Below are 26,628 nucleotides of genomic sequence, written 5' to 3'. Positions count from 1 at the left end.
ATGCTGGGAACAGCACGGCATGACCTTGGGACATCTATGGTTTTCATGGTAGAACATTCTCCTGGTGCCAGCATTCTCTTGACAATTTGGTGGAAATGAAGAGTCGAGGTTTCCAGTTCAACTCAGGGTGGTAATGATGGTTTTTGTTCGCTTTTCCTTTAAGTGAGGATAAACATGAGGTTATTTGTCTATCTTGCAGGTTTCTTCCTTCTGTACCTTATCCTCCCTTTGTGAAGCACAGAAACCAGATGCAAGAAATGCAAATGATCCAAAGCCTTTGAAAAGACAGAATCTCACACAAGGAATATATTCAGCATATTGTGACCTTCTGCACCTGCAGCTGGACAGAGACTATGAGATATGGGGAAACATTCTGGTATTTAATACATTATAGCCAAAATAAGTTTGCACTTCTCTCATGACTTCCAGAAGAAAGCCATGACTTCTGCTTCTGGGCAGAACCCTGGAAGGCAGACTGCACTTTGTAGGAGGACAAAAACCTGTTTATAACACTCTGCCACTCATCAATTAGCTACAGAAGAATAATGCCAGCTGTTTGTGAAAAATGGAAAAGGGAAATGTCATAGAACTTTTGAGACATAACCAAGAGCAATATTTAGATCTGACAATTGTATACATGATGCTGAGTTAACTTATTTTTAGACAGCTGGGAGTTTTCAAAAAAAGCACACATTGAGAAAGTTGAGAAAATTCTTTCAAAACCACAGACCCAGACACTGCAACTATGATGACAGTATCCACTTTATGTACAGAAGGAACCAGAACAGATATGGAGAAAGACACTGCAATATTTTATTTTGATTATTTTATTTTTTTTAATCTTCAAAGTTTTCTGCCTCAAGACAGGAATGCATGATAGAAATGGCTCAAACATCTTCACATGAAACACTCTTAATAATAATTCATTCACAATTATTTTTCTAAAACATCTACAGTTACATAATCCCATTTCCATCCATTATCACAGATTTAATTATTTGTTAAACAGTAGTTGCCAGCAATTGAAAGCTGTAAGGCTTTTTGCATATTAGTAGAGTCTTCTGAGCTACACAAGAATATCACAACTCTAACTCTCACTTACATGGCAACCCCAGGTGACAGATGTTCCAAAGAGAAATGTGTTGCTTACGTGGAGTTCATAACATGACAGAGAGCTCTCTGTGCCTCGTTAGCTCTACTACCCCTTCTCCTTTACTAAGATTATTTTCTAAACCTACAGCATATTCCTCATTTGTAACCAAGAACTTTGATGAGCTAATGAACTTTATCTTCCACTGCTGCTATTTGGCAAATTTGCAAGTCAGGCATACTAGAGCTCTCCAGTAAAACTCTATGTACAGAGCACAGTTTAAACAGATGGGTTGCTTGGAATCCGTATCTCCCTCCAGCTGAAGGGAACTACTTTGAGGTTCTCTGGAACTGTTGTAAACAAGAGGATATTTTTTTTCTATATATATATATGTGTGTATATATATATTTATATATTTTATATATAAATGTTCTAAATGTCCTTTGGGAGTCCATTTGTTTTTATCTTTCCAAATGATGACTAAATACCTGATCTGTAGCATTTCTCCTGAGAAGATACTAGTAAGGGAATGACAGTTTTGATGCACTTTGGAATGGCACAATCACGTAAACGTTTGCACAATTAAGACTTATGAACTCATCCAAAGTTTCTAAACATGATAGTCTAACTAAGAACTAAAATACCAGCACAATGCAGCAAGTTAAAAAAGAAAATTCTATGTAATCAAAATATAAACAAGTACATAGGAAATGGATATCTGCCAGTAAATCTATATCTTTTTTAAAGTAGGAAATGTATGCACTTAAGAAAAAAATGTAGCTATCTGACAAACTTTGTAAAAAAAAAAAAAAAAGTACTTTCCAAATGCACAACAAATGCCAAGATATCCCGTAACTGGCCAGGTATAGCCACATGAGAACTGCATGGCTTAGAGCAACCTGGGGAGGAGTGGGGTGGAAATAAAATCACAAAACCAATAGATCAGCAAGCCTAGGGAAAACAAAAAAAATCACATCATCAACTAAATTACTGTATGCTTATATCACAACTGCTAAAGGAGCCAGGGGAAAAAAAAAAGAAAGTAGAGATTGCAGTTTTAATGACTTTTAAGAATTACCTCTAAAAATTCAGAAGAAAAAATTATCAACTTACTAATTCTAAGCACCAATTTAATAATTTAAGTTAACTGTATTTATATTTTTCATACTAAGGATGGAGCAAGTTCTGCTTGAAGGCTTAAAGTTTAACTCTGGAGCCCATCTGACTTCTGTGTTCTTGTCATGCTTCTTCTGCTGTTCACATCAAAGTCACTGTAAAAGATTCTCTCAGGTTTCCAACTCTCTTGGCAAGCAATTCTTTGAAGAGACAATTGTGTCCTATAGTTTAAGTCAACTTTCAGGTCATGAAAAGTGAAACATGCCAGTATTTGCTTAGTCTGCTAATTAAGAGTCTGTGAAAATGGAACAGTCAACACCATTCCTCAACAGGATTTGCCTTAGAACTAGCAGCACCCAGGGCAGACCAACTTTGAACACATCCAGACTCCACGAGGAATTAGTAGTGTTAGAAAATTGCATATGTGTTAAATCAAGGAGGCATTGCCATACATGTGGCATTGTTACATTATTTTTCCTCTATTTTTCTCAAGAAAAAACAAAGGAAAACAGCCCTACAAAGAGCTTTTTGGTTGATTTTTTCATTCTGTTTGTCTCTGCACCTGGAAAAAGCAGCACAGTGCTTCCCAGCTGGAACAGCTCAGTGCTTCCCATTAGCTCAGTTCTAGAAAGCAGTTCCACATAGATAAGGTGGTCTACACTTCAGCTAATTCTCAGAGCTAACCTTTTTTCCAGTATGTATTTCATGCCACTTCCTGACAGCAATTTCACAACTGAAATGGATCTATAGTAATGTCCACTACTAACTGCGACCAGATCTTGCTACAGACCATCAAGCCAGGCCCTTGGGATGGTTCCACGCATTGAACTGAAGCTCAGACTAAAAAACTCACTGAAACTCAAAATCTGGAGCGGTCATGAATCTCAGCTACTCTTCCCTATTTGAACCCTCACCCTTCTAATGAAAGCACGCACACCACGGGAAAACAACCACCTGAGCTGGGAGCACTACGACACCGGTGAGTTATCCTGCTGCTCCTCCGTGACCGTGGACTCGCTGTGCTCCTCGCTCAGCTCGTTGGAGGGCTCCTCGTAGCTCGGCTCGGCGGGATCCAGGCTGCTTCCCTCGCTGTGCTCCTCGCTGTGCTCCTCGCTGTGCTCCGCACACTGCTCCAAGTTGCTCTCCAAGGAAGCCGGAGAGCTGCCAGTTACGCTTTCGTTTTGGTTCATTTCAGTAAAAGGCTGTGGGAGATGTGCAGGGGACTGCACAGCGTTTTCACTGGCAGGGATGGGCACTTTGGTGGCACCGATATCCAGGACAATGTCATTTTGTGGCACAGTTACCTTCTCCACGAGTTTCCACTGAATAATACTCATGTCTTTCCCTCCGGTTGAAATCAAGTGACCGTCGCTATGGGTGAAGCTGACATTTGTCACATGACTACTGTGAGCACTGTATTTGTGACTTGGGGCCTATTGAAAGCAAGCAGAAAGATAAATCACATGTTGACTGGAAGAGCGTACGATACGGAAATTTAAAACCACTAATGTTTTTGCTTAGCCCTTCAAGAGAGGTCTTAGTTCCCAAAAGAGTAAGGAATTATATTTATATTAGATTTCCCACAACACTTCCTCTCTTCTTTGCAACTTGGAAAAAATTTAGATCTTTGTAGAAAAAGTAATGGACCTCACATTACCAGCAAACACAAAGCATCAAGCCTTGTCGCCAGAATTTAAGGATAACTATTAACAGTTCTCTTTCAGGTATATTGTTTTATATTTATATTGCTTTGCACTTTCTATTTTATATGTAAAATTAATGGGGGTTTCTTCGATATAAAAGTAGTATTTGCCTGCCAGGCTCCAAAACAACTATGCTGGAAGCAAGGAAAGCTTCAGGCAATGTAAACAAGCATATGGACTATCCTGGTCTAGACTTACCTTTGGCTTGGAACAGGGATACTGAAAGAGATGGACCTTACAAAAATCATCAGCCACTGCTATCACTTTTCGGTTATGGGATCTGACAAGGGCATTTATGTCTGTTCCATCTGATCCTTCGGGCCAAACTCCTAGGAAAGAGTACAGCATATATTCAGCAATGGTGGTTTTGGAAACAAATCAACAGAAACTCATGAAGAAAAATAAAATCTATAAAGCTGTGAGAAAAGGCAAGATGAACAAAAGGTAAGACAGAAATTCAGCTGGAAAATGGAATGTGCATTGCATTAAATGCCATTAATATTTTGTTAGTCTACTGATCCCCCCAGTCTGTTCTCCTGAATCCTCAGTTTCAGCCAGGATAACATCTTGGGCTTAACATTTGTTTCCTGTGCAAAACCTCAGTCTTGTTTAAACCTTATCTTTATATTAAGTTTGCTGCTAAACTGGTATCTCTTAATACTGTCATTCATGCACAGACATATTAAAAGCAACAGTGATGCTGAAGGACAAAGCAAACCCAGGTACTGGACATTGTGGTCCTACTGGCTTCTTCTCCGGTTTCATTTGTTTGACTTCTTGTACTTCAAATCTTAGTATTTGTGCAATTCAAAGAAGACAACTGATTGATGATACTCTGCACAGAAACCCAGCCTGTGCAAGTTTCGGAGATATAAGTGCTGTCAAGTGCTTAAGTACAATTCAATATCATTTTAAATCAAAATAATGACACAGATATGTCTAGACAAAAGAATAACAACATTTCCTAGATGAAAAACACTGATTAAATTTGGAATGAGGGAGACTCTAAACAAAATTCTTTTAACAAAACATCAAGACATTAGAGATTCCCATAATAAAACAGACAACTCACATTGGCATGGAAAGCTGAGCAAAAGGTAAGGAAGGGTTTATAAAATATGCCAAAGGTATCATGTTTTTAAAATTAGATTTGGGTTCCTGATTAAGTCTAGGAGTCAGGTGGAATTTTCATCCCTCAAATTTCACCCCCACCCCAAAAAACTCTGTGTCAAATTCACCAAGAGGGCTGTTGATTATCAGATATGAAAATATTTTCTTCCTCCCTTACAGTTGCTGACTTCAATAAAATAAAAACCATGTGCTGTCTACTGTTTTATACAGCACAAAAAGCCAATTCAGAATTGCCATTAAGCAAAATGGCAAAGAGTGTTTAACTTTAAAGCTGTTTTTTCCCATTCTTCAGTGGGTGGAGTAAGAACTTTACTTTCTTTGAAGAACAACAATGGCAGCTTGTTAAACTTGTTACAATGCCAACAAGCTACATTGTAGGTAATTCACTAATAAAGACATGAAGTGCTTAGGAAAGTATTCAGAAACATTTTAGTGCTCCCACATCAATGAAATAAAAGTGAAAAAATATACTATTTAAGAATTTTCAAGTAATTCAATCTGAATGAATTTTACCTTTCCTCATTCATTCTATATATGAAATACTGTTATCTTGTGGGAGTAATAAATGCCTGAAGTTTCGGCTACGACCTTAGGCAGGTTTTGACAAAGTACTATGCAATTTCCTCTTCTTTTTAATTTCCTCTTCTTATTAATTTAAGATTAAAGGACTAATATTCGAGATTGAAGCTTTTATTAAACATCTTTTATGTTCACCAAGTCCTTTAGCTGCTCCAAAGGTAAGGCAAACCCTTTGTGATAAGACAGCAGGATTTGCTTTCAATGCATCAGGCAAACAAGAAAATATCCAAGACACTTATATGACTGAGTCTTGAATTATTAAGATAACTGCAAAAATGCTTAATATCTGTAAAAATAACAAAACCCCCAAAGTAATAGGACTTTATATTATAAGACACAACAGCAGCACCTCAATTTTAACAAATTCTGCTAGACAGCAGTAAGCCTCTCAGACGAATCTGTTCAGGCAGAACTGTGGGAAATGTGCAGCAAAGCCCAGACTGACTTCAAGTGTTTGGGGTGCAGAGTGATGACACTGCTGAGCCAACAGTAACAGCAGCTGCCAAAAGGAGTGATGCCGTTCTCATCCAAACCATGCACTTCCATCCTCCTGCTGACAACAGTGCGATGCCTGATCCCATGGCACACTACCCACAGAGCTGAATTGTAAAACACATACCCCCAAAATCCCAAATCCCACAAACCTAACCCTCTCCTGAACATGAGTGAGCAGTTCCTGGCTTGCTTGGATCCCTGAGCCAGCTGACCCTTGGGTGAAAGCCAGATTAGCAAATATCTGATAGGTTGGCTTAGCTGCACTGTCTGATTTAATGGGAAAATACTTGCCTTTGTCTGAGGTCAAACCATAACTTTAAGATTCTGCAAAGGGTGTCAGACTAGCAGACAGTATAAAATTAGGGCGTGATGAATCTTGGCTAGCAAGTTTAAATATATTGTTCTGCCCTGGAATACCATCACATTACCTGCTTCATCTCTTTCATGCCCAGGTTCTCTGGCACACTGAAAATTTTGAGAATAGTTGAAACTAATTAAACTTAATTCAGAGTGGTTGAAGTTTGTATTAATCCAAAAGAAAATGCAGACAGGATCAGAAGACTCATCCACTTCCAAAAGTCATAAGTAAAATGATTTCTCAAAACAGTGGTTATGGGAACTGCTCATGCCCAGCCTGGCCCCAGTCACTAAAAACAGCTTCTATCTAACAGCTGTTAAAAAGACAAAGCCAGTGGTCTAGATGTGAAACCAAACTCTTTCTGCACTCTCACATCTCACCTCCTTGAGTCAGGAGTAAAGGACACTTCTGGGAAAGCCCTGGGATTCACCCCAGATAGCTTCTGCCCTAATTCTGTCTGCTCTGCTACCACATGTAGTGGTAAAAGTTCAGTAGTAACCTAGTCTGTTACCTCCATGTTTCTGGTAGATGTGAGTACTCTGCAAATATTGAATGTTTCAGCTCCAATCCTATCCCATAAGCCAAATGCAGTCCTTACAGAGTGTTTTGCTTGTTCCTGGTGAAAGACACTGTATTAGCATCAGCATTTTGCTTTTCACTTTCTGTTGCCTCTTCTGAATCTTCAGATACTCCATTTTAAAAAAGGCTTTTGTGCTGCACTATTATTGTAGTCACAGGAGCAAAGCGAGTGAGGAAATGATTGCTGTGGCCCAACTCCTTGTTAGCCTAGGCTTATGTGATCAGAGCATCAGGTGATTCACAGAATTCACAGAAAGACTGGGTTGGAAGAGACTTTCAAGATCGTTGAGTCCAACCCATGCCCTAACACCTCAACTAAACCATGGCACCCAGTGCCACATCCAATCTTTTTTTAAACACATCCAGGGATGGTGACTCCACCACCTCCCCAGGCAGGCCATTCCAGAACTTTATCACTCTTTCAGTAAAAAACTTTTTCCTAATATCCAACCTGTACTTCCTTTGATGCAACTTGAGACTGTGTCCTCTCATTCTGTCAGTTGCTGCCTGGAGAAAGAGACCAACTCTCACCTGACTACAGCCACCTTTCAGGAAGTTGTGGAGAATGATAAGATCACTGAGAAGAGATACTTCTACTTCACCAGACAGACTGAATAAAGACATCTGCAACTACACAGTCTGGTTCACAGTTCTCAGCCTAATGGAAGCCAGTATTTTTATCAAACTAGCAATAAGCAACAATATTTAGCTCCAGAAAGAGCATGCTCCTTTTTATTTGTGCTACATACCAAGCTCCAAAGAACTCAGAAATATTTATACAGTCTATCAATTAGTCAGCTTCCTCCTCTGATCCCTTTTCTTCCTTATTGTCTCAGATCTTTGGTATCCAAAAAGGAAATCATGCCTGGTTATTAAGCACCAAATGCCCTCCACCCAACCAATATGCCACACAAGTATGTCAGTGTTAGCCCTCACACCAACCTCAATCCTTTGAGGCTATTTGCTTGTTAAGCACATGACAGCCCTTAAATACACAAAAGCTGTCAGAAGCTACAAAAAGGACTCATACTTCTCTGATTTTCTTCTATCCTGCATGTAAGCTGGTATTCAAAATTGACCTTCTAGTAGCTGTGAAGAGAAGATTTGTAGATCTAATTCTTACCTCTAAAGAATTTGCTGATTTATTTGCTTTTGGTATTTTGACCAGAACAGAGGCAGGTGCCTGATCTCAGTGGTGGAAGAGAGATGTTCCCAACCCTGGTCCCAGAACTTCACTGGGAGGCTGAGCCTTACTTTTATACCCCTCACAGAGGGGCTCCTCATTTATGGCCAACAGAGCTGCCTACAGGAAAAGCAATTCAACTGTTTTGCCACAGTCTAAAATAGTACTATTAAAAGCAGATCTGTCAGCTTTTAAAATTTGTTTTGTATATTTTAAAAATAAACTACTAGATAGAAATCTGTTTATGCTTTAAACGCATTTTTATTCTTTACAAACAGAGTACATTACTCACCTTTGACTACAGGTATCAAAGTGCTGTCATAATTTTAATTAATTAACTATAACCTACACTTTTAACACTCTTGTTCCTGTCCTAAAACAAGGTAAACAAAGGAGAATGCACATGTGCCATATGAGCACCTTAAAATATAAACCTGTTGCTTCAGTGCCTCCATAACTGGTAGCCTGAAAGTACAGTGGGAGAGTCAATCCCCTAACTTCAAGAACTAAATAGAAATCAATTGTATACTGTCTATAGAACACTTTGTGCACTTTAGCACAGACAAATATTGTGGGCAGTCACTTTGGTCCATGATCACAGCATCATCCCTTAATAATCATTAACTGTGTACTTTTAATGACAAATTGAAGCAAATAAAACCACAAAAGCACAGGGTTAGTAGCTTAATAGCAAGTTAAACAGTGCTTACCAAACACTTGGAAGCCTAGCACACAAGTGTACGTTGTCCAATCTATATCCTTACAGTCAGAACGATTCCTGATTAGCTTACAGCCACTTGGAATGTCCCCTGTGAAAAAAAGTGAATGATGAGTTATGCAATGCAAAATTTTATTTCCATTGGTACTCTTTGAAGAGATGCTAATTCAGTAAATAAATTCACCTTAAATCCAACCTGGAATTAAATTGTAGAGGCAAAGACAGACCAGCCCCTTTATCAAATTCCAGATACTTGAAGTTTTACTTGGTTTTTATGAGTCACATTTACTTCTCATTTTCCTCTTCTGATAGCATAACCTCAAAACCACTTCCCTGCAACTTGAGTACCCTGCTACTAACTCTACAAAATGCTTTAATGTAATCTGTAATATAATAATTTCTTCTTCCTACCAGCTCCGCTCATGTGCTAGAATTCAGTAAATCATTCAGGAAGCTGTGCTTTTAAAACTACTGCCAGAGAAGCCTTAGACTGCATTACAACTTTTAACTAGAAAAGGAAAGATTCTCTTGCAATACACCAAGCCAGTAATAATGGGTCACAGTACATGAAATTATAAGCACCAACACTTCCTTTTGATAAACTGCACTATCTAGATTTGAAAACTAAGCTGTGACAGGCAGAAAAAAAATGTTAAGGTGACAGATATTTACAGACAAGAATACCAACAGGTTTAAAGCGGAAAAAACCAACAATCCTCTTGGAACCAGTTAAAGCCATAGGAAGACAAGAATAAAAAAATCAATTTCAAGATAGACTAATATGCACTACTGATGTTGAACTTCTGCCATAACCACTATGTGTTATATTCATGTTTTCACATATTAAAAAAAAGACAAATACATAAACATTATTACCACTATTTCATTAAACTAGCATTACTGCTTTTCTTAGTTTTCACCACCACCAACCAAGATAATGTTTCAAACAAAAAACCCCAGGAGAGAACTGTGGTGCAGGCCCACTGATTTTATTCCCCCAAAATAACTGGTATTGTTAACAGTAATTAGACAACTGTATATATTATTTTCAATCTACAGAACTTTTGGCGAACATCAAGTCGTAGACCACTTGTTCTGTAAATTCTACACTGTTAAACTGATTTATGACCTTGTAAAGAAGTAAGCTATATTTGGCATTGCCATTAGGTAACACACGGCTCTGAATAACATCAAGATATCAGGTTACACAAGTTCAAATCAGTCCCTTTGTCAGTAAGCATTTTGTACAGTCCTGATCAAACACACTTTTCTAAATACTCTGACAGCTAATACATATTTCTGTTTCGAGTGTATTTAATTTCATACTTACAGTATAGTATTTCATAGTCTCCTGAGTTTGACATTATATATTTGTTGTCCGGGGACCAGTCAAGGTGTGTAATATAGCTGGAATGTCCCTGAAGAAGAATGCAGTAACATCAGTGTGAAACACTTGATTTTAATTAAAAGTGAAGCAGAAGTTGCACACACAGATGGGAGAGATAACAGCAAAACAAAACAAAAACAAACAAAAAAAACCCAAAAAACAAACCAAACCAAAAAACAAACAAATAAAAAACCCAAACAAAAAAAAACCAAACCAAAAAATCCCCTTCCCAGGGTGCCCCAGGTCTGCTGCAATTCACTTGTGCGCCTTTAAAGGCTCCTCAGTCCCACTGCCACACTCACTAACAGCTAAACTGATGCAGGCTGGGCATTGTGCCTCTCCCACTCTCCCTTGTAAAGCCTGGCCCTCTTGGACTCCAGAAAGATTTACTCCTAGAAGGTATGATGCTAAAATATAGATGAACCCAAATTGATACTGGAATTAGGAACATACACATTCCTACTAATTGTGAAAAGGAAGTAACTTGCACAGGATCAGTTTTAGAGCCTAAAAAATGACAGGATTCTTTTATTTCTCTATTAATTTAAAATAACTTCAATTAAATGCACACTCATGCAAATAACCTAACATCCTAAAAAATTAGGATACCTTGGTTAACAACCACCATGCAGAAGTACAGGATCATGGACTGGTGTTACAAGAATATGATTCTAAGCTTGGTGAAAGGCTCTGCTGTGCTTTTTGCACTGCATCATGTTAGTACCAGCTTTGAAAGGTGTCTGCCCTACAGGCACTGGGTCATCTTTATTAGGAATCAAAACCCTTTGGTCTAGTTGTTATCACCATTAAGAGCACACTGAGGGTTAAACACCTGGCTTTGATTTTGAGGAAGAAGACAAATGCAGCTGGACAGGGTATTTTTTCTGTACACAAACTTCTTGTGAGGGAACTAAGAGTAATAATAACAGTAATAATAAAGCTATGAAAGGCTCCAGAGAAGCCACAAATTCAAATAAGGTAGGAAGCATGGGTACCAAATTAATAAAAGTGGCATCCATGTCACTCTTCCTCTTCCACCCTTCCATTTCTTCTTACTGCTCCTTTTCCCCTTGTAAGACCATCTATTTTCTCCCTTTCATAGCCACTCTGTCAGGAAAGAAACTGCCACATTCTTGACTGATAGATGTCAATCCATGTCCCTCCCTCAGCGGGCATTATGATTAAGATGTACCTAAGTCCCCCTAAAGGGTCTCTTGGCACAGCCTGTAGCAGCCACACCAGGGGCATTCAGAAGATCTGCACTGGCTGCTGTACCACCCACCATGCCAGCTTCTTCCACACAGAGCTCTAAGAGATCCTGATTGCTTCCAGAATTACACGTAGAAATACACCCGTGTCCCATCTTCCTGTTCCCAGTCCTCTGAGAGACTGCAAAATCAATTAGGAGAAAAGCTGGCCTTTATGATTTGTTTATTTATGCAGTAGTGTCTGCCTCAAGCAGAGGAACTGTGTATTGACATAACTGCTTTGCAGTCATGGGTGAGACATATGATTCTGACATGCAAATCTGGTATGGAAAAAAAAAGTGCACAATTGGCTAGGATTTTTTCTCCCTCCCTTATTTTCCAAGTCTTCCAATTTGCAATCGAACTCCAACACTGCAAAGAATTGGTCAGTCATTTACTAAATCCTGACAGACATTTGGCAGCTGTTAAAATTCCTGGGGGCAGTGGGGGGAGGGAACAAAGCACTTGGCCAGGGGGCTCCAGGCTGCAAAATCCCTTCAGGCAAGTGATCACCAAATGATGAACTGGAACACGACATTGTTATCATATTTGCAATATGAGGATCCAGTTTTCTATTAAAATTTTCTTTGGTAGCTGCCCACCAATAAGGCAACATTTAACTCTCTCCTTTTCAGTACCTTTACATAAAATGAATGATTCATATTATCACCAGCTACAAAAACTATCTGGCTAAATGGAAACTCCTTCCTCCATTGGCAGTGTTCATCTGTTTCAGACTTCAGTGGTGCAAGATTCAAAATACCCACAGCCTCAAGGACAGGCACACTAATCACTTCAGGCTAAACCCAGGATACCAAAATAATTCAGAGGGGCTGTCTGCGTGGTTTTCACCCCACAGCCCTCTGAGTAAATGCCCAGCACTTACTCCTCTTTTGCTGAAGTGTCTCTGATGTAAGGAGACAGCAGCAGCTACCCGGGAACTGCTGACACGCTGCAAGTTCAGCCCCAGCCCACACCTTCACACTGATGACTGCATAGCTGGAGCGCTCAAAAAACAGCTGCACTAGTCAAAATGGTTCTTTTGGCTCATCTGAAGTTCCCATCACAGCCAACTATCCCTTGCTGTGGAAACAGGCCCACAGGTCACAGACTTGCCTCTCTAGCAGCAGCAGAATGCCTGGCTGTGACTGAGAGAGGATTTAAACCTAACAGCAGGCATACAGCCCTTATGCACCAGCTAATGCTGGTTCAGTAGATAAAATCCTTCTGAAAGAATTCAAATAATGTATTCAAGCTGGAAGAAACAACCAGAAGTTGACTACCAGGAGGACTGAGTCATACTATTTGGAGGTCACCCGTGAGGCTACTGAATGACAGAATGCCAGAAGGATGCAGTGCCAGGAGAGTGCTCCGGGTCCCGAGCATGCCTGGGTGTCTCCCTGCTTAGCATCAAGCTGGTATGGGCCTGCCAGGCTGCTGGCAGGGAGCACAGGGGAGGTGCAGGGCAAGTGAAATTGGATCTGCAGCCTCCCAGGCAGCTCCAGGCAGCTCCACATCGCTGCCTTCTGCGCCGGCTGGGAGGGTCAGGGAGCTCAGCCCCGACACAAACCGTGCTGCTGATTATGTATTCTACATGCAGTCACTCACACTGAAAGGAAAAGGATAACAGAAACCTGCTTGGAAGCTTTGACACTTTTACCTGGGTATAACAATGCTCAATTCTCCCACACCAATTTTTACAAACCTCTTTCCTGACAAGGCAGTAGGATAGAAGGACATCCAGATGTTGATTTAAATTGCAATATGCTCTCTCCACATACATAACACATAGAAATAAATGATCTTAAATATCTTCAAAGAGCTCACAGAGACTTGAAATACATAGCAAGCTAAGTAATATGTATGTTAGGATTAGCCATCTCTGATGATTTTATATTCTATGGTTAAAAAATAAATGTTGAGGTGAGATGCTGTACTAAGGTGCAGATTCCCACTGCCATCCCCAGCAGCTCCACTGGAACCCTGGTCTGAGCTCCCTGTGGGCTCTGCAGGGACGGGGCAAACCCAGGGCTGCTGCCTGCCCTGGCAGCCCTGTGCACCCCACAACAGCTGCACACAGGCTGCTCTGACCCCAGTGCTCTAGTGTGTGTCACATTTCAAAGGCGAAACTACTCTTACAACATAATTTGCAGATCTCATTAAGTTTCACTTGTTCTTAATGCAAATATTTTCACTAATCTTAAAAGATAGCTTAAGGCCAGAATGTTAGATAACTAAACACTTACAGAAGAATAGTCTGTCTTTTTAGCACTGGGACAACCTCATCCAATGTAACGATAATAAAAAACTCCACTACCCATGCTACACTTAGATCTATTTACCCTGGGACAAATCCCTCAAGTTCAAATTACAACTAAAACCAATGTATATTTGCAGCCTCGAAGACTACACATTCTAATGGAATTACACCACAATTATGTTAGTTCAAGAAGTACTTTACCAATAGAAGGAAAATATCCCCAAAAAATGCAATATTTTCCTTGAATAAGTTTCAGCATATAGGTACAAGGCATTTCTCCATCTCTACTGCTAATTTCCCATTTCAGAGAAAGAAGGCAATAATCTGATAAATTAGCCATATCTGATGCAAAAGTGATCACTGCACACTAAGAGATGCAGTAGCCATGAGAGACTGAAGATTAAAACCAATCAAATGCTGAAAAAACCCCATAAAACACATAACCAAAAGAGAAAAACACCAATTTAGAAAGTTTCACTGCTTAATATCTAAATATATGTATAACATCAAAATGCATGTACAAGATGTAATAATCATGTAAATGATTATACATGCTCCAAAACTTACAGTGCATTTTCCATATCTGCTATACTTTCTTCCATTTTCTGTTACTACGTAGAGGTAAATAAAGTTGTCATGGGATCCAACTGCAAGTAAGGTGCCATCTACAACACAGAATATTTGATATAAATAAATAGAATGTTTGTTTTGTGAATTTTAATTATTTCAGGTTTATTGCTAAGACAGTCTCAAACTACTTATGAATTGTACAGAAAGATTTGTAACAGTTTATGTTCCTTCTCAGCTGTATCTGTTTACTTTGTGGGTATGTTTTTTGGACAAGTTCTTTCACTTCTTTTTTTAGAATAAGTATTCAATGGACAGGATATAAACCCTCAGACTGCATTGGATTTCTGAAAGCTGTTGACAGCAGGCAGACTTGAATTTTATGCATCATAAAAATGCAGAAGTGTATTTAGTCTATGGATAGCTTAACTTTGGATGCGAGGACTAATAAATCAACAATAAACAAAGGATGTGGAATTTTCAAACATTATAACCATTTTTCTATTCTTTCTTGTCTCCCTTTAAAAAAAAATATGTGGACAAGAGCTGCCATAAATCACAATCAAACACCTCAGAGTCAATGAACATCAGTGATTTAATATAAATTGCTGTGCTTGGCGCATGTGGCAGCATCAGACAAACATTTTTCTTGCTGATATGGCATGTGAGCCAAAAGCAAACAAGAAAAAGATTTACAAGTGTGTTCTTCCATCCTATTTTAACAGAGAGGAGTCAGCCTCTGACTATTTGTCATATCATGTCTGAAGAGGAGACTCAACACTGGTTTGGAGTCTATGTAATCCCAGAGCAAACACTTCACAAACAACTCTGACTTCCAGACAGACATGAGCTTAGTTTTATGGGTTTGCATTAATGAACTTGAAAACTAAGAAGGGTATCAAAATATCAATGGAATATTAAGCTTTTTACAGACTGTTCTGTTAGCCTGCCAACTATTTGAGAACTTTTTTTGGGGGGACCAAAGCTAGCATTTATTATGGCAGCAGAGTTCAGCATGAAGAAAAGGCTGAGAAAGGTAATGGAGATGCCTGCAGTTCCAAAATTACAGGATTTAGTACACACAAACAAATGTGTAAGCAAATCCTCAGCTACACACGAAGCTTTTGAAACCATTTTTTCAAAGCTGTGCCTTTTCTAATGCCTGGGGACTAGTTTGACATCATTCAACAGAACATCCAAGTGGTTTATCAGAATTATTCTGACTGTACAAGTCTGCTTACCTACTGAGTAGCGCATCACTGAAAGCTGCTCGTTGCCATCAGTGTGTATTGAAACCAGATCCCTTGTTTCTGCGTCCAAAACAAACCACCTAGAGAGAGGAGAATTCCAGTAAATGTCACTACACTAAACAAAAACAAACAAGTAAAAGAGCCATAACTGCTGCCTGCCTTCATCATTTTATGCTAGCCCCTCAAGGGCAGCATAGAGAACATCTGTTTTTAATTGAACACTTTTCTGGTTCACAAAGCAGGACAAGTTTCAGTGAACAATACATGAAAGATTCTAAATACTATTCAATTTCTTCCCCTTCCCTGAACATGGTAATAATCACCAAAACGTCTACTGGACCTTAAACATGCCACAAAACAGATAATATGACTGCATCTTTCCATCATTAAGCCTTAAGCTGATTTTCATTCTACTTTCCTATTCTGAAGATAAGTTTTGATAAAAAAACCTGATCTTTCAATTTTTATAAAGCAACATTAAATAAAAATATAGAAGTAGTAGATGTAAGTGGAAAACATTTCTGTATTCATTGTAAAAATAAATTCTATTCTAGTTTGGTATTTTGCTCTCAGTCCTTTACATTTCTGTGAATAATTTTATTGAAGTAAGAAGGAATAACCAACCATTCAGTAGAACTTGATGGTTCATAAACTAGCATTTTATTTTATATTTCTTGTTTGGATGATTTATAGATAAGGTAATTAATCGTATGTTTTATTCTTTAAGAATTACTTTTAACCTGTAATTTATTATTTATGAGGCACATGTGAGATGCTTACAAAAACTCACTGGCACACAGACCAACACGGCCACTGACACCAAGATGTGCAAGATGAGCAGAAACTGAGCATTTTGCAACAGGTCTGATGCCCACCCAGCTCCTAAATATACTGAACATTAGCAACACAGAGACAATGAAAATTTAATAAAAATATATATTCATATCCACAGATCAGAAAAGAGAAGGTGTCAATATGACTTAATACATTGGAGCTGTACTCAGAACTTAACTTCTTTGCTCCATACTTCTGCTCTCACAGCCAGGAACATATGGCACAGGTAGATTTCTATCCTTAACGGCAAGTTCAAACACTATGGAAATGAGAAAGGGAATTCCACCCTCTGTCTTGCAGCAAACTCAGTGGAACATTGCTAAACCATGAAAGGAATTAAACAAAATACACATAGAAAAATCCCAACCACACATGGCATGGAATGCTGAATAACCTGTGTGCAAGACAGAACCAGTGGAAAACAGGTAATGTGTAGCTCTATTGCTTGATTTATTTTTCTTGTGGCTCTGCCTTACACTAACCTTGCCCTTCAGCCTTCAGTTTTCTTACCAATATTAACACTTTTGTTACAACCTTCTTAGTCTTTTTTTCCACAGTGCCTTTGATTACTCATATGCTTAGTACTCAAGATATTCTACACAATTAGTCACAGAAAGATCTAATTCCCTGTAAATAGTACCACTGGAAGCATGACAAAAGGATCTGAAGAGTGTCTCAAAAAAAACTTTTTTAGTTTTCCAGCTGTGCCTTTTCAGCAAGCAGCAGGATCCATAGAAATAATTAGTACTGCCAAACAACTGATGATCAGGTCCACAGCAGGTATTTAAGAAGTGGTAACAAAACCTGCAGTAGACCCTTTGCAGACAGCCCAAAAGGGGAAATGATACTGGAATATTTATCACTGGAAGTGATATGTGAAAAAGCCACCAAAAGCATGATGTTTGGCCAGAAAAAAGACACACCACAGCAAAAAAACAGACAAGAATGGGAAAAAAGGGACAAAATTCAGTTTTCTTTTGATGTCTTAACATTAATCAACAAACCCAGCTTTCTTAGTGCTTCATTCCTTGTCCCTGTCTTACTCACCTCTGTGCTGAAAGCTGAGCAGCACTAGAACAGACACACACAAGGTTTGGGTTTACTGAGTTCTAAACAGATTAGTCTCATTTAATATTTGCTTTAAGATTTTTAGGCTATGAATCAAATTATTAAAATATTTGTTATGGGTTTGAGATTATTTTTTCTTATGTTAATCGAGATATATGATACAGCCCTCATTCCTTGGGAAATAACTCCCTTGGACCAGATTTTCTGGCACAGAAAGCAGTGCATGATGCTGCTGCATAGGCAATAATTTTAAAACTGTTTTGTTTATCTTGACTCAACTCCATTTATTTTTCACCCACTTATACACTTATCAGGTCTCATTTCAACTCAGTTTCTTTTGTATATCTCAAACCCATCAGTGAATTACACAATTTCAGAACACACTAAAATATAATGGCGAAAATATAACTGCTTAAAAATTCTTTTTACTACGGGTAAAAAAAAACCCCAAAATACTCCAAGGCCATCATCATCAACTTCTTGAACACGGTATAAACTCATTGCCTCAAGTAAATTAGAAATAAGAATTTAAACTGAATGTGCCAAACTTAAAACATAACACTAAAAAAAGTCAACCAAAAGTAAGCAACAGACTGAATGCTTTAGCCATGCAACGTGCCTTGACTGTGCTTTAATATAGGTTCAAAAACTTCTAAAAGCTCTGAAGAAACATAGCCTGACATTCTTTCCCCTTTACCTGTTTAAAGTTCTCTTAGACCTGTATATTCTGCTGTGTTTAATAAAGAAAGAAATATTTGTTCAATTTAATGTTGATAATTTTAAGGTGGAAAGGTTCAATGTGATAATCAAATATGAAAGAGCTCAGCAAGGCTTTTACTAGAAGGTAAACTTGGTTTTGTAGCCTGATAGTATACCTAAGGAATTCAGTGCAGACTGCATCTTCATCTTGGAGAAAACTCCCTAAAAATATTTAGCATTTCATTTTTCCAGGAAATTTTAAGGGTGTTGCATATGCTCAGTAGTTTCTAAAAACCAAACTTCAAATGAGGTTAGACATGAGGTTAGATAAAAAAAAATATTCTAGTTGGCAAATTAAACACACAAAAATATTCACAATTTTCTTACATGCACTAGACATTATTTTATCATCAAGTGATCAACCATGAGGTATAACTGAAAAACAGAACAAAAATGCTAGTAGATTTAATATGTGCTCCTCTCACCTTTCTAATGTTATGAACAACCTGGTTTTTCCTTTAATTAGAACATAGGCATTCCCTTCCTGGGAGATGATGTCAAGCCAGAGTTTGACTACAAAATAAAGTCACTTTTTTCTCCCACTGTAAGAACCCAAAGTTAAAAGGACTCAGTTTGTGCTTTGACAGCTCGCAAAGGCACGATGACTTCAGGAAGAATAGGAACAGTTCAGTATCACTTCAGTGCAGCAGTGTGCCATGCTGAACTCTGTCTTACACAAAAATCAAATTATCAGCCTTTTCACCTGTCTATCCGCCTCAGTTTAAAAGGTTGCAAGTATGTTTGATTTGGGAAGGACAAAGATTTGTACTGTACCTGTCTCAAAAAGAAATGTAATATGCACATATCATTGAAATATATGATACTTGGAACAAACAATAAGGAGTACTCATGGAGATCCCTGCCAAAAATTTGTTTAAAAAAATAATAAATCAAGATCTGAGCTTTTCTTTAACATTTCATCTTAAAAAAACCAAACCAGCCTAACAACAACCAAACAATTTTTCTGTCTTTGTCTAACACATATAAGATGCTCTGCCCCCTCCTGCCATGCTTTTTAGACTCCATAACCTCAAGCAAAAAGAATAAAAAGCAAATGAAGTCCAATGATAAGGTGCACTGTATGAAGTGTCTCCTTCAGGCTTTCTGTGATCACAGCTCAGCTGGAAGGCGTTTACCTGCCCGAGTGGGTTCCTATGGCGACCACTGCTCCGCTGGGATGGAAATCCGCGCAGTGCCCGGGCTCCTGCAGGGAGGCACAGACGCGTTATTGTCCCGGGCCAGACCAACACCTCTCTTAGACCAAAGCTAGCCTAAAGGTCTGAGCTGAGCTGACACAGGAAAAACCCATCACTTACAACATGCCAGCCCTCAGACAGCTCTTATCTCAGAGTATCAGTGACATGCACTGCAAGAACACCTTGTGAGTCAAAGGCCGACATTTCTGTGTAAAAAACAATTTCGCTTGGATGCTAGCAGAGAACGAGCCAAACTATGAAATGAATGACTGCAAGGAAAGGACATCTAAAGCCAAACCCTCATAATTACCCTCTTCAGATTGTTTGAATAACAGGGAAAAAAATAAACTGTAACAAGAATAAAGGACTAAGACTTATTCAAGTTGGCTTGTCAAAATAACATCAAGCAATGGTAACCATGACACAATGTCTGATGAACATTGCTAAGGCAGATAGCTGTTTTTAAAAGCCTAACTGCAGGATTTTTGTTTGCAATCAGGTGGGACAAGAGTGTTTCAGAAAATTAAATGCTTTTTCCTATTTTCTAGCTTTATATTTAAATTAAAAGGTTGACATACATCTAGCAGCCTGGTCCATTCCAGTGTGTGGTCCACAGAGTTCCACATACAAACTTGCCTATCTTGGGCACACGTTAAAAATAAGTCTTTGAAAGGATGAGATGCCAGTCCCCAGAGTTCATCTGTATGTCCCTAGAAAGAAACCACATGTGATTTAACAATTAATAAAATTAAGATTCTTAAAATAACACACTAGCAGAGAAAGCCTTTACATATTTGGGTTATACTTCAAAAAACCAAATTATGCTCACCTGTACCTCTACTACGAAACCATCGTTAAATGTTCCCCTCAAAACAAAGTTTCGCGAAGTACCCACTAAAAATTGATCAGCTTTTCCTTCTGCTACTGCTCTGATTGTTCCATACTGGTCAGGAACCTGGGAAAAGGAACATCAAATCACATCAGGCATCCTGATAGGTGCCTCATTTTGGAGGCCACAAATAGAGCAGTGAGAGTATCAGAAGTGGAGTTCTCCCATTAAAAAGGAACGATCCAATTATTGTAACCTAAATCAGGGCTTCACCTGAAACCTCCCTCATCTATTTGTTCAGTACAGGCATACAAGATCTTATTCCAAGACAATCACAGCTATATAATTTTAATAACTTCACTAGAAAAAAAAATTACAAATTAAACTAAATTACATAGCTTTTAAGCGTGAAATTCACTAAACAAATGCACTCCAACAGCCTTACAACTCATCTTATAAGGAAAGGAATAATATACAGTTACTATTTACTTTCCAAAACACGTTTTGAAAACCAAGAAAAATCTTGTAGCACACAGTAAATGCTTCCTGATTTTCTTAATGTTTCCTGATGAGCCTAAATGTTCATATGTCTTATGTTAGCAATGATTCTGAATTACAATGACTTTGCTTATTGCAGGCTTGAATACTAATACACTGCTTTTTTTTTACAGTGTGCAATTGTTTGTTTTCTAAATTATTTTATTTGAGAAAATACGAAAATACACTAACATTAAGTGATAACAAGATAGAAAAATCAATCTGTCAGGACTTTGGTAATATAAAAATTAGCTTTAACATAACATTAAGAAAAGGAAAACAGACACTGATATGAATAGACTGTGTTACTTAAGCCTAAGAATTGTATATGATAGTCAGTATTTACCTTCTCTGTCATGTTCTCTAAATGTCAGTATTAGATTCAAGGCAGTAACAAATTCTAGATTGAACTTACATAAGTGTTAAGAAAAAAATGCTGCTATCAATGGACAATAGGTAAGTGTAGTAAACCAGTGTTAAAAGAGCTGTTTAAGGAGAACACATTACTTCAAGGTAAGGGAAAACCCAAGTTTTTAAAATCCAAAATACACAACCTTTTCCAGTTCATCCCCATTGACCTAGCACTGCCATATTGCCAAATCACAAAGAACAGACATATTCACTGAACACCTGGTTTAGGATAAATTTAAAGTAAGTTCTTCATCATAGCTTATTAATCATTAATTATTACCAAATTCCCATATGTATCCTACCCCTTGCTTACCTTATATCAAACATTCTACTAAACCTCTCAAATGCTGGTGACATTGTCTTTCTCCAGAGAGGCCACCTTCTAAAAACAAATGCAATACTAAAGAATATCCTCAAACATCCCCTCAAAGGATGAATTAAAAAAGCCCCAGACAACTAAGGAAGGGCTTTGAAGACAGAAAACCCTTAACATTTCTGTTCAATTTAAACACAAGAGAACTGAAGAACATATAGGCTAGTTGATAGGCTAAAATTTAAACACTTGTCACTCTTTGTTTTCTTACCTCAATTTCCCTTTCAGGATTCAAATCATGATCCCACAGGATGATCTTTCTGTCTTTCCCACCTCCAGTTAGCAGCATTCCATTCCTCATTTGACAGAGTGTGAACACACTGCCATCATGAGCTTTGATTTGTTTGCTTATCTGATATACTCCTGTAAACACAAAAAAGAAAATTAGAAAGAACACTACTCTTTTTTTTTTTTGCCTGTGGTTTACGAGAAGCTTTGCCTTTAGTCAGAAGAATAAGGGAAGTGTATAATAATTACATTTGGGCTGTCAGTATTGCAAACACAAGGTGGTAGTGTTTTCTTACAGGATAAAAAGATAAAACAAAGGGCCCGTCTCTCTGAAGAAAAGATTTTTTAGATTGATTGTCCTACAAAATGTGAAGGCAAAACCTAAACCAACAGTTGGTAGAATGCTTTTATTTCTCTGCTTTCCAAAGGAACCCAGCTTTTCCAGATGCAAGAGAAACTATCCTTTAGAGTAAAAAAATATTTATCAAGTCATTATTAGAAAATAAGTAAAGCTACTTTATTAAGAGAAACTAGAAGTCTTGTTGACTATAGTCTTGTGGGAATAAAAGGCCAATTATTAATAGCAAAGTTTCCAGGATGCATGAACCTAATATCTAAAGCTGGATGCTGCCACACATAAAAATAGTACAACCAGCATTTGGCATCTATCAAGACAGCAGTCTACCCAAAGGAGAACACTTGGAAGAAGGAAGGAGATGAGAAAATTCAACAAGGGTAGCAAAAGATCCTCATTGGGTTCACATCAAAAAAACTGCTGTTGGAAAGTAATTTAAAAAATCCAAACAAAACAAGATTCTGGTGCTGCATATTTCCAAATAGCAATCACAAAAAAAGTGGAACAGCACCCAGCTATGAGCTGAACTTTGCTGACTCTGCCCATGGCTCAAGTCAATGTAAATCAGTGTGCTCTCACACTGTGAAAGAGAGTATGAAATCAAGTCCTGTGACCAATCTAATGTGATAAGCCAACTAAAACCCCTACCTTTAGTTAAGCCAATGTAAATAAATATTTTATTTGTTAATACTTAGGGTTATACTGGAAAAGGTTATTTTTGCACATGAAATCAAAAATTAAATATAGGATAATATGTTGAATTACTTTTCCATTGCAGTTAGCTTGAAAGATGAGAAAAAGATTTACCTACAAAATCAGACTGTTAAAAATGTACTTTTTACATGAATGATTTCCTGGCATACCAATTTAAACCAGAATGTTTGAAATAGTTGCCAAATAAAATGAATTATCATTGAATTTATGAGGGCTCAACTGTGCCAGGTCTGCATATGTTTGGTAACAAATAATTTTCTGTTCTTTTTCACAAAAGCTTTGCTCTAAAGAGGTAGTTCAATTTCAAATATCAAAGTTTTTTTTTTTAAATATATCAAGACTTGAGGGTCTGCTAAACCAGGAACTGTTATTCATGTAACTGCTACAACTAAGCACTGTAATTGTACTCCACATACAAGTCCTATTAATGTCAGCTCCACCACTTAATGGAATTCCTCTGAGACTAAGCATGGTGCAACATAAGCCTTAAGAGGCAAAGGCAGCCTGCAGAATCCCTAAACTGATCCTACAGCCTTTTTCAAATCACCAGATCAACCATATATTATGATTTACCATATTTTTTAAAAATGCAAAACCATTCAGGTAGAGTAGTTTTCATTCATTTAATGCACAGTTTCATTAATTATTGAGAAATTCCAGACTGCACTTAAGTTCAGCAAGTTCATAGGACTTTCAGGATTTCTGTACCAGCTGTTACTGACAAGAAGTGTATGCTCTGAGCCAGGCCTATTTCTCTATTCCTTCCCTAATGCCATCCTTTACATTTGTCTTCTACAGACTATGTAAAATCTGTGATTAACCCTGAACATGTCCTACCTTTAGCTCCTTTTCCTGGAGTAGCTTCTACAGTAGTTTTGCCCCATATAAGTATTATCCCACCTGAGTCTCCAGTGAGCACATCACCATTTCCCAAGAAAGCCAAACACTGAACAAATTTGGGTTTCTCATATTTCTGAAACAAAATAAGCAAGAGAAAGGATAATTGCTCGCACTTGTTACATCATTAGAATAATGTATCCACACTCTTACACCCTGCATACACATAAGCAGAATTTAGCCCTTTTTTTGTATGTTTATCTCTGATCAGACAGTACACAATAACAAAGAAGCAAATGTACAAAAAATGTGATTTTTTTTTTCCAAAACCATACTGGTATCAGGATATTATTACCCCAAATATCCCTTGCTTCCTTGATAATGAATTGCCGCTCCAGGTCCAGAAAAATATATGAGATTTGCCACATGTTATTATAGTATTTGCATCAGTGGGATGGAATTCTACAGCAAGAACAACTTCATTTGTAGTCTGAAATAATAACAGAAATAATATTTATTCAGATAGGACATTAACTACTATAAACACATGTAAACCCCTAAGTTTTAGAACAGAGATATTTAAAACTAAATAGCTAATCATATGATTGGAAGTTTTTTAAAGTGTTCTGTGCCAAGTGAGATGTCTGAATGACTGCAGATATAATTTTATATATATTGATTTTTCACATACATAATAGATCTTTATTAAACTTCAGTACACAAGTTAGGGTTTTACACTCCCTCTTGAATCACAAAAAGCTTCTGCTCTCTCAAATAGCTAAGACTTCTGCCAAAGAAAATGAATAATGCATAAAAGAATTTTTTGGATTGAAAATGCTGCTTACTTTTTACAAAGACTGGTTTACTATTCTGGGTAAAAAAACTGTGACAGAGGCAAGTAAGACAACGATAACATTGTAGGATTATAACCATAATTATCTTTCTGAAATTCTGTAAATATTCTTTTGTGTTCTTTGCTTTCCTTTCCTCCTCACAAAGAAGAAAAAGAGAAGCCTGCATAACTCAAAACTTTGAAACAGAGTCTCACCTTTGTATTTTTACTGGCTGCATGTACATTTACTGAATTACCAACATATTAAAGTATTTCATCCTTTACCAATAGATTTTATGAACATAACAAACTGACTGGTCATTTACTTAACTTGTAATGTACACTCAAAACTGTCTTTGAAGACTGTTCCAGTCTCCTGCAGGCAGTGATTACAAAACAAGAAAGTAAATGCATTTATTTCTATAGGATTTCAAAACAGGCTGCCCAGAGAGGTTGTGGAGTCTCCTTCTCTGGAGGTACTGAACACCTGCCTGGCCCATGATCCTGTGTAACCTGTTCTGGGTGAGCCTGCTTTGGCTCTGGGGTTGGACAGATGATCTCCACTGGTGCCCTGCACCCCTAGCTGTTCTGTGATCTATACATAAGAGTGCTATTAAACCACATCTTGGACAGCAACTTTTCCTACTTCACAACTTTCGGCTTACTTTAAAAAACAATCTTAATTTTTGCTCATGGCCATATTTACTAAATTATGTTTCTCAGAGTTTTCACATGAACAAATCTTCTAAGTCAAAAAAATAATTTGGAATTTAAGGACTGAAAACCTTAATGGAGTTCAGTTAAGAAACAGCTTTTGTTTTGCATCCCAGCACAAGGGATGCAACTCTGCTCACAACATCTTCTGTGGAAGGTGCTTAAGATAGTGTAAGACCAAGTCCTAGATGTGAGTAAGTTCTGAAGGACAAGCTGTCCCTGCCAAATAATTTTTAGCCAATTCTGAAACACCAAGGAACTCCCCTGAGTACAAAAACAGTCAAAACATAATGTCAGTGAACAGGAAATATCAGGCATATGCCAAATAGTTTCACATAAAATATCAAAAAGTAAATGAAAATACTGTTATAGAATTAAATTAAAACTTTTAGAATACAGTTAGTATTGGTCAACATAATCTAAGGAAAACAGGTCAAACTAACATGATTTTGTTACCTGAAATGGCAAGTTTGTAATGATATAGACATATATGCTTGTGGAGCATGATTTATAAAAATAGACAAATACTCAGTTCCACATGCATGAAATATTTGCTTGCTTGATAGTGGATAACAAAAAGGATTGGGTGTTCCCAGCGAAATCAGCTTTACATGAGCACTGAGTGCAACACCTCTGAAAATATTGCTCTGAAATTTGGAAAGTTTCAAAAAGAAACAGAAAAGCAGACATGACTGCAATCCATGAAAGTACTTAGGACTTCAAATGAGAAGAGACGCACACTGAGAATGAATAATCGGAATTTGATTCTGACAAAATTGAAATATGGAATGTTCAAAAGTATTTTATATTTTAAAACAACTACAGACTGAATCATCAGTTTAGTTTCCTAAAGTTTCCAGGATTTTTTTTTTTTAATTAAGAAACCATTAGACAATTGTTTTATTTGCATTGGCTTTTAAGGATGAGTAAAATGCAATTCTAAACCCTTCAATATTTAAATTGCTTCCAGTAAACAAGTTAAGAATACATTTTTGTGGAACCTTTAAATAAGCTAGCAGTATTACACAGTTGCAGCTTCCAAAGAAAGATCAAAAGTGTGTCTCACAAACTTGTATTTATGGGAATAAAACCACTTGTATTTCAGAATGTTCATGTGCAAAAATTACCTTTATCTCTGCTATTTTTGATTTCCTCTGCCAATCCCACACAGTAAGCATATGCTCGTTAGAATCATCAATTACACACAAATGAGTACCCGAATCCTAAAGGGAAAAAAAAAAAAAAAGAAGTACTGACAAAGTACTATCATACCCATTT

At 37.6% G+C, this 26,628-nt stretch overlaps 1 protein-coding gene across 3 annotated transcripts in view; it reads right to left on the bottom strand.

Annotated features, from left to right (window-relative positions):
• Positions 1 to 791: 791 nt before the first annotated feature.
• EML4 (EMAP like 4) overlaps positions 792 to 26,628 on the bottom strand; it is a 145,425-nt gene continuing 119,588 nt past the window's right edge. For all 3 annotated transcript variants that reach the window (XM_021547584.3, XM_021547582.3, XM_077781903.1), the window contains 13 exons: positions 26,478 to 26,573; positions 24,160 to 24,294; positions 23,805 to 23,940; positions 21,882 to 22,033; positions 20,350 to 20,475; positions 20,099 to 20,230; positions 19,461 to 19,528; positions 15,655 to 15,743; positions 14,414 to 14,511; positions 10,283 to 10,370; positions 8,945 to 9,043; positions 4,108 to 4,238; positions 792 to 3,639 (listed from right to left, as the gene is read on the bottom strand). In XM_021547584.3, the coding sequence (XP_021403259.1) occupies positions 3,175 to 3,639; positions 4,108 to 4,238; positions 8,945 to 9,043; positions 10,283 to 10,370; positions 14,414 to 14,511; positions 15,655 to 15,743; positions 19,461 to 19,528; positions 20,099 to 20,230; positions 20,350 to 20,475; positions 21,882 to 22,033; positions 23,805 to 23,940; positions 24,160 to 24,294; positions 26,478 to 26,573 (1,815 nt within the window). In that variant the 3' untranslated portion in view covers positions 792 to 3,174. The remainder of the gene's footprint in view (positions 3,640 to 4,107; positions 4,239 to 8,944; positions 9,044 to 10,282; positions 10,371 to 14,413; positions 14,512 to 15,654; positions 15,744 to 19,460; positions 19,529 to 20,098; positions 20,231 to 20,349; positions 20,476 to 21,881; positions 22,034 to 23,804; positions 23,941 to 24,159; positions 24,295 to 26,477; positions 26,574 to 26,628) is intronic.

This window comes from Lonchura striata, chromosome 3, assembly GCF_046129695.1.
Source record: "Lonchura striata isolate bLonStr1 chromosome 3, bLonStr1.mat, whole genome shotgun sequence".
Lineage (NCBI taxonomy): Eukaryota > Metazoa > Chordata > Aves > Passeriformes > Estrildidae > Lonchura > Lonchura striata.
Note: the sequence above shows the minus strand (reverse complement) of the source record. Positions and strands in the feature narration are given on the sequence as shown.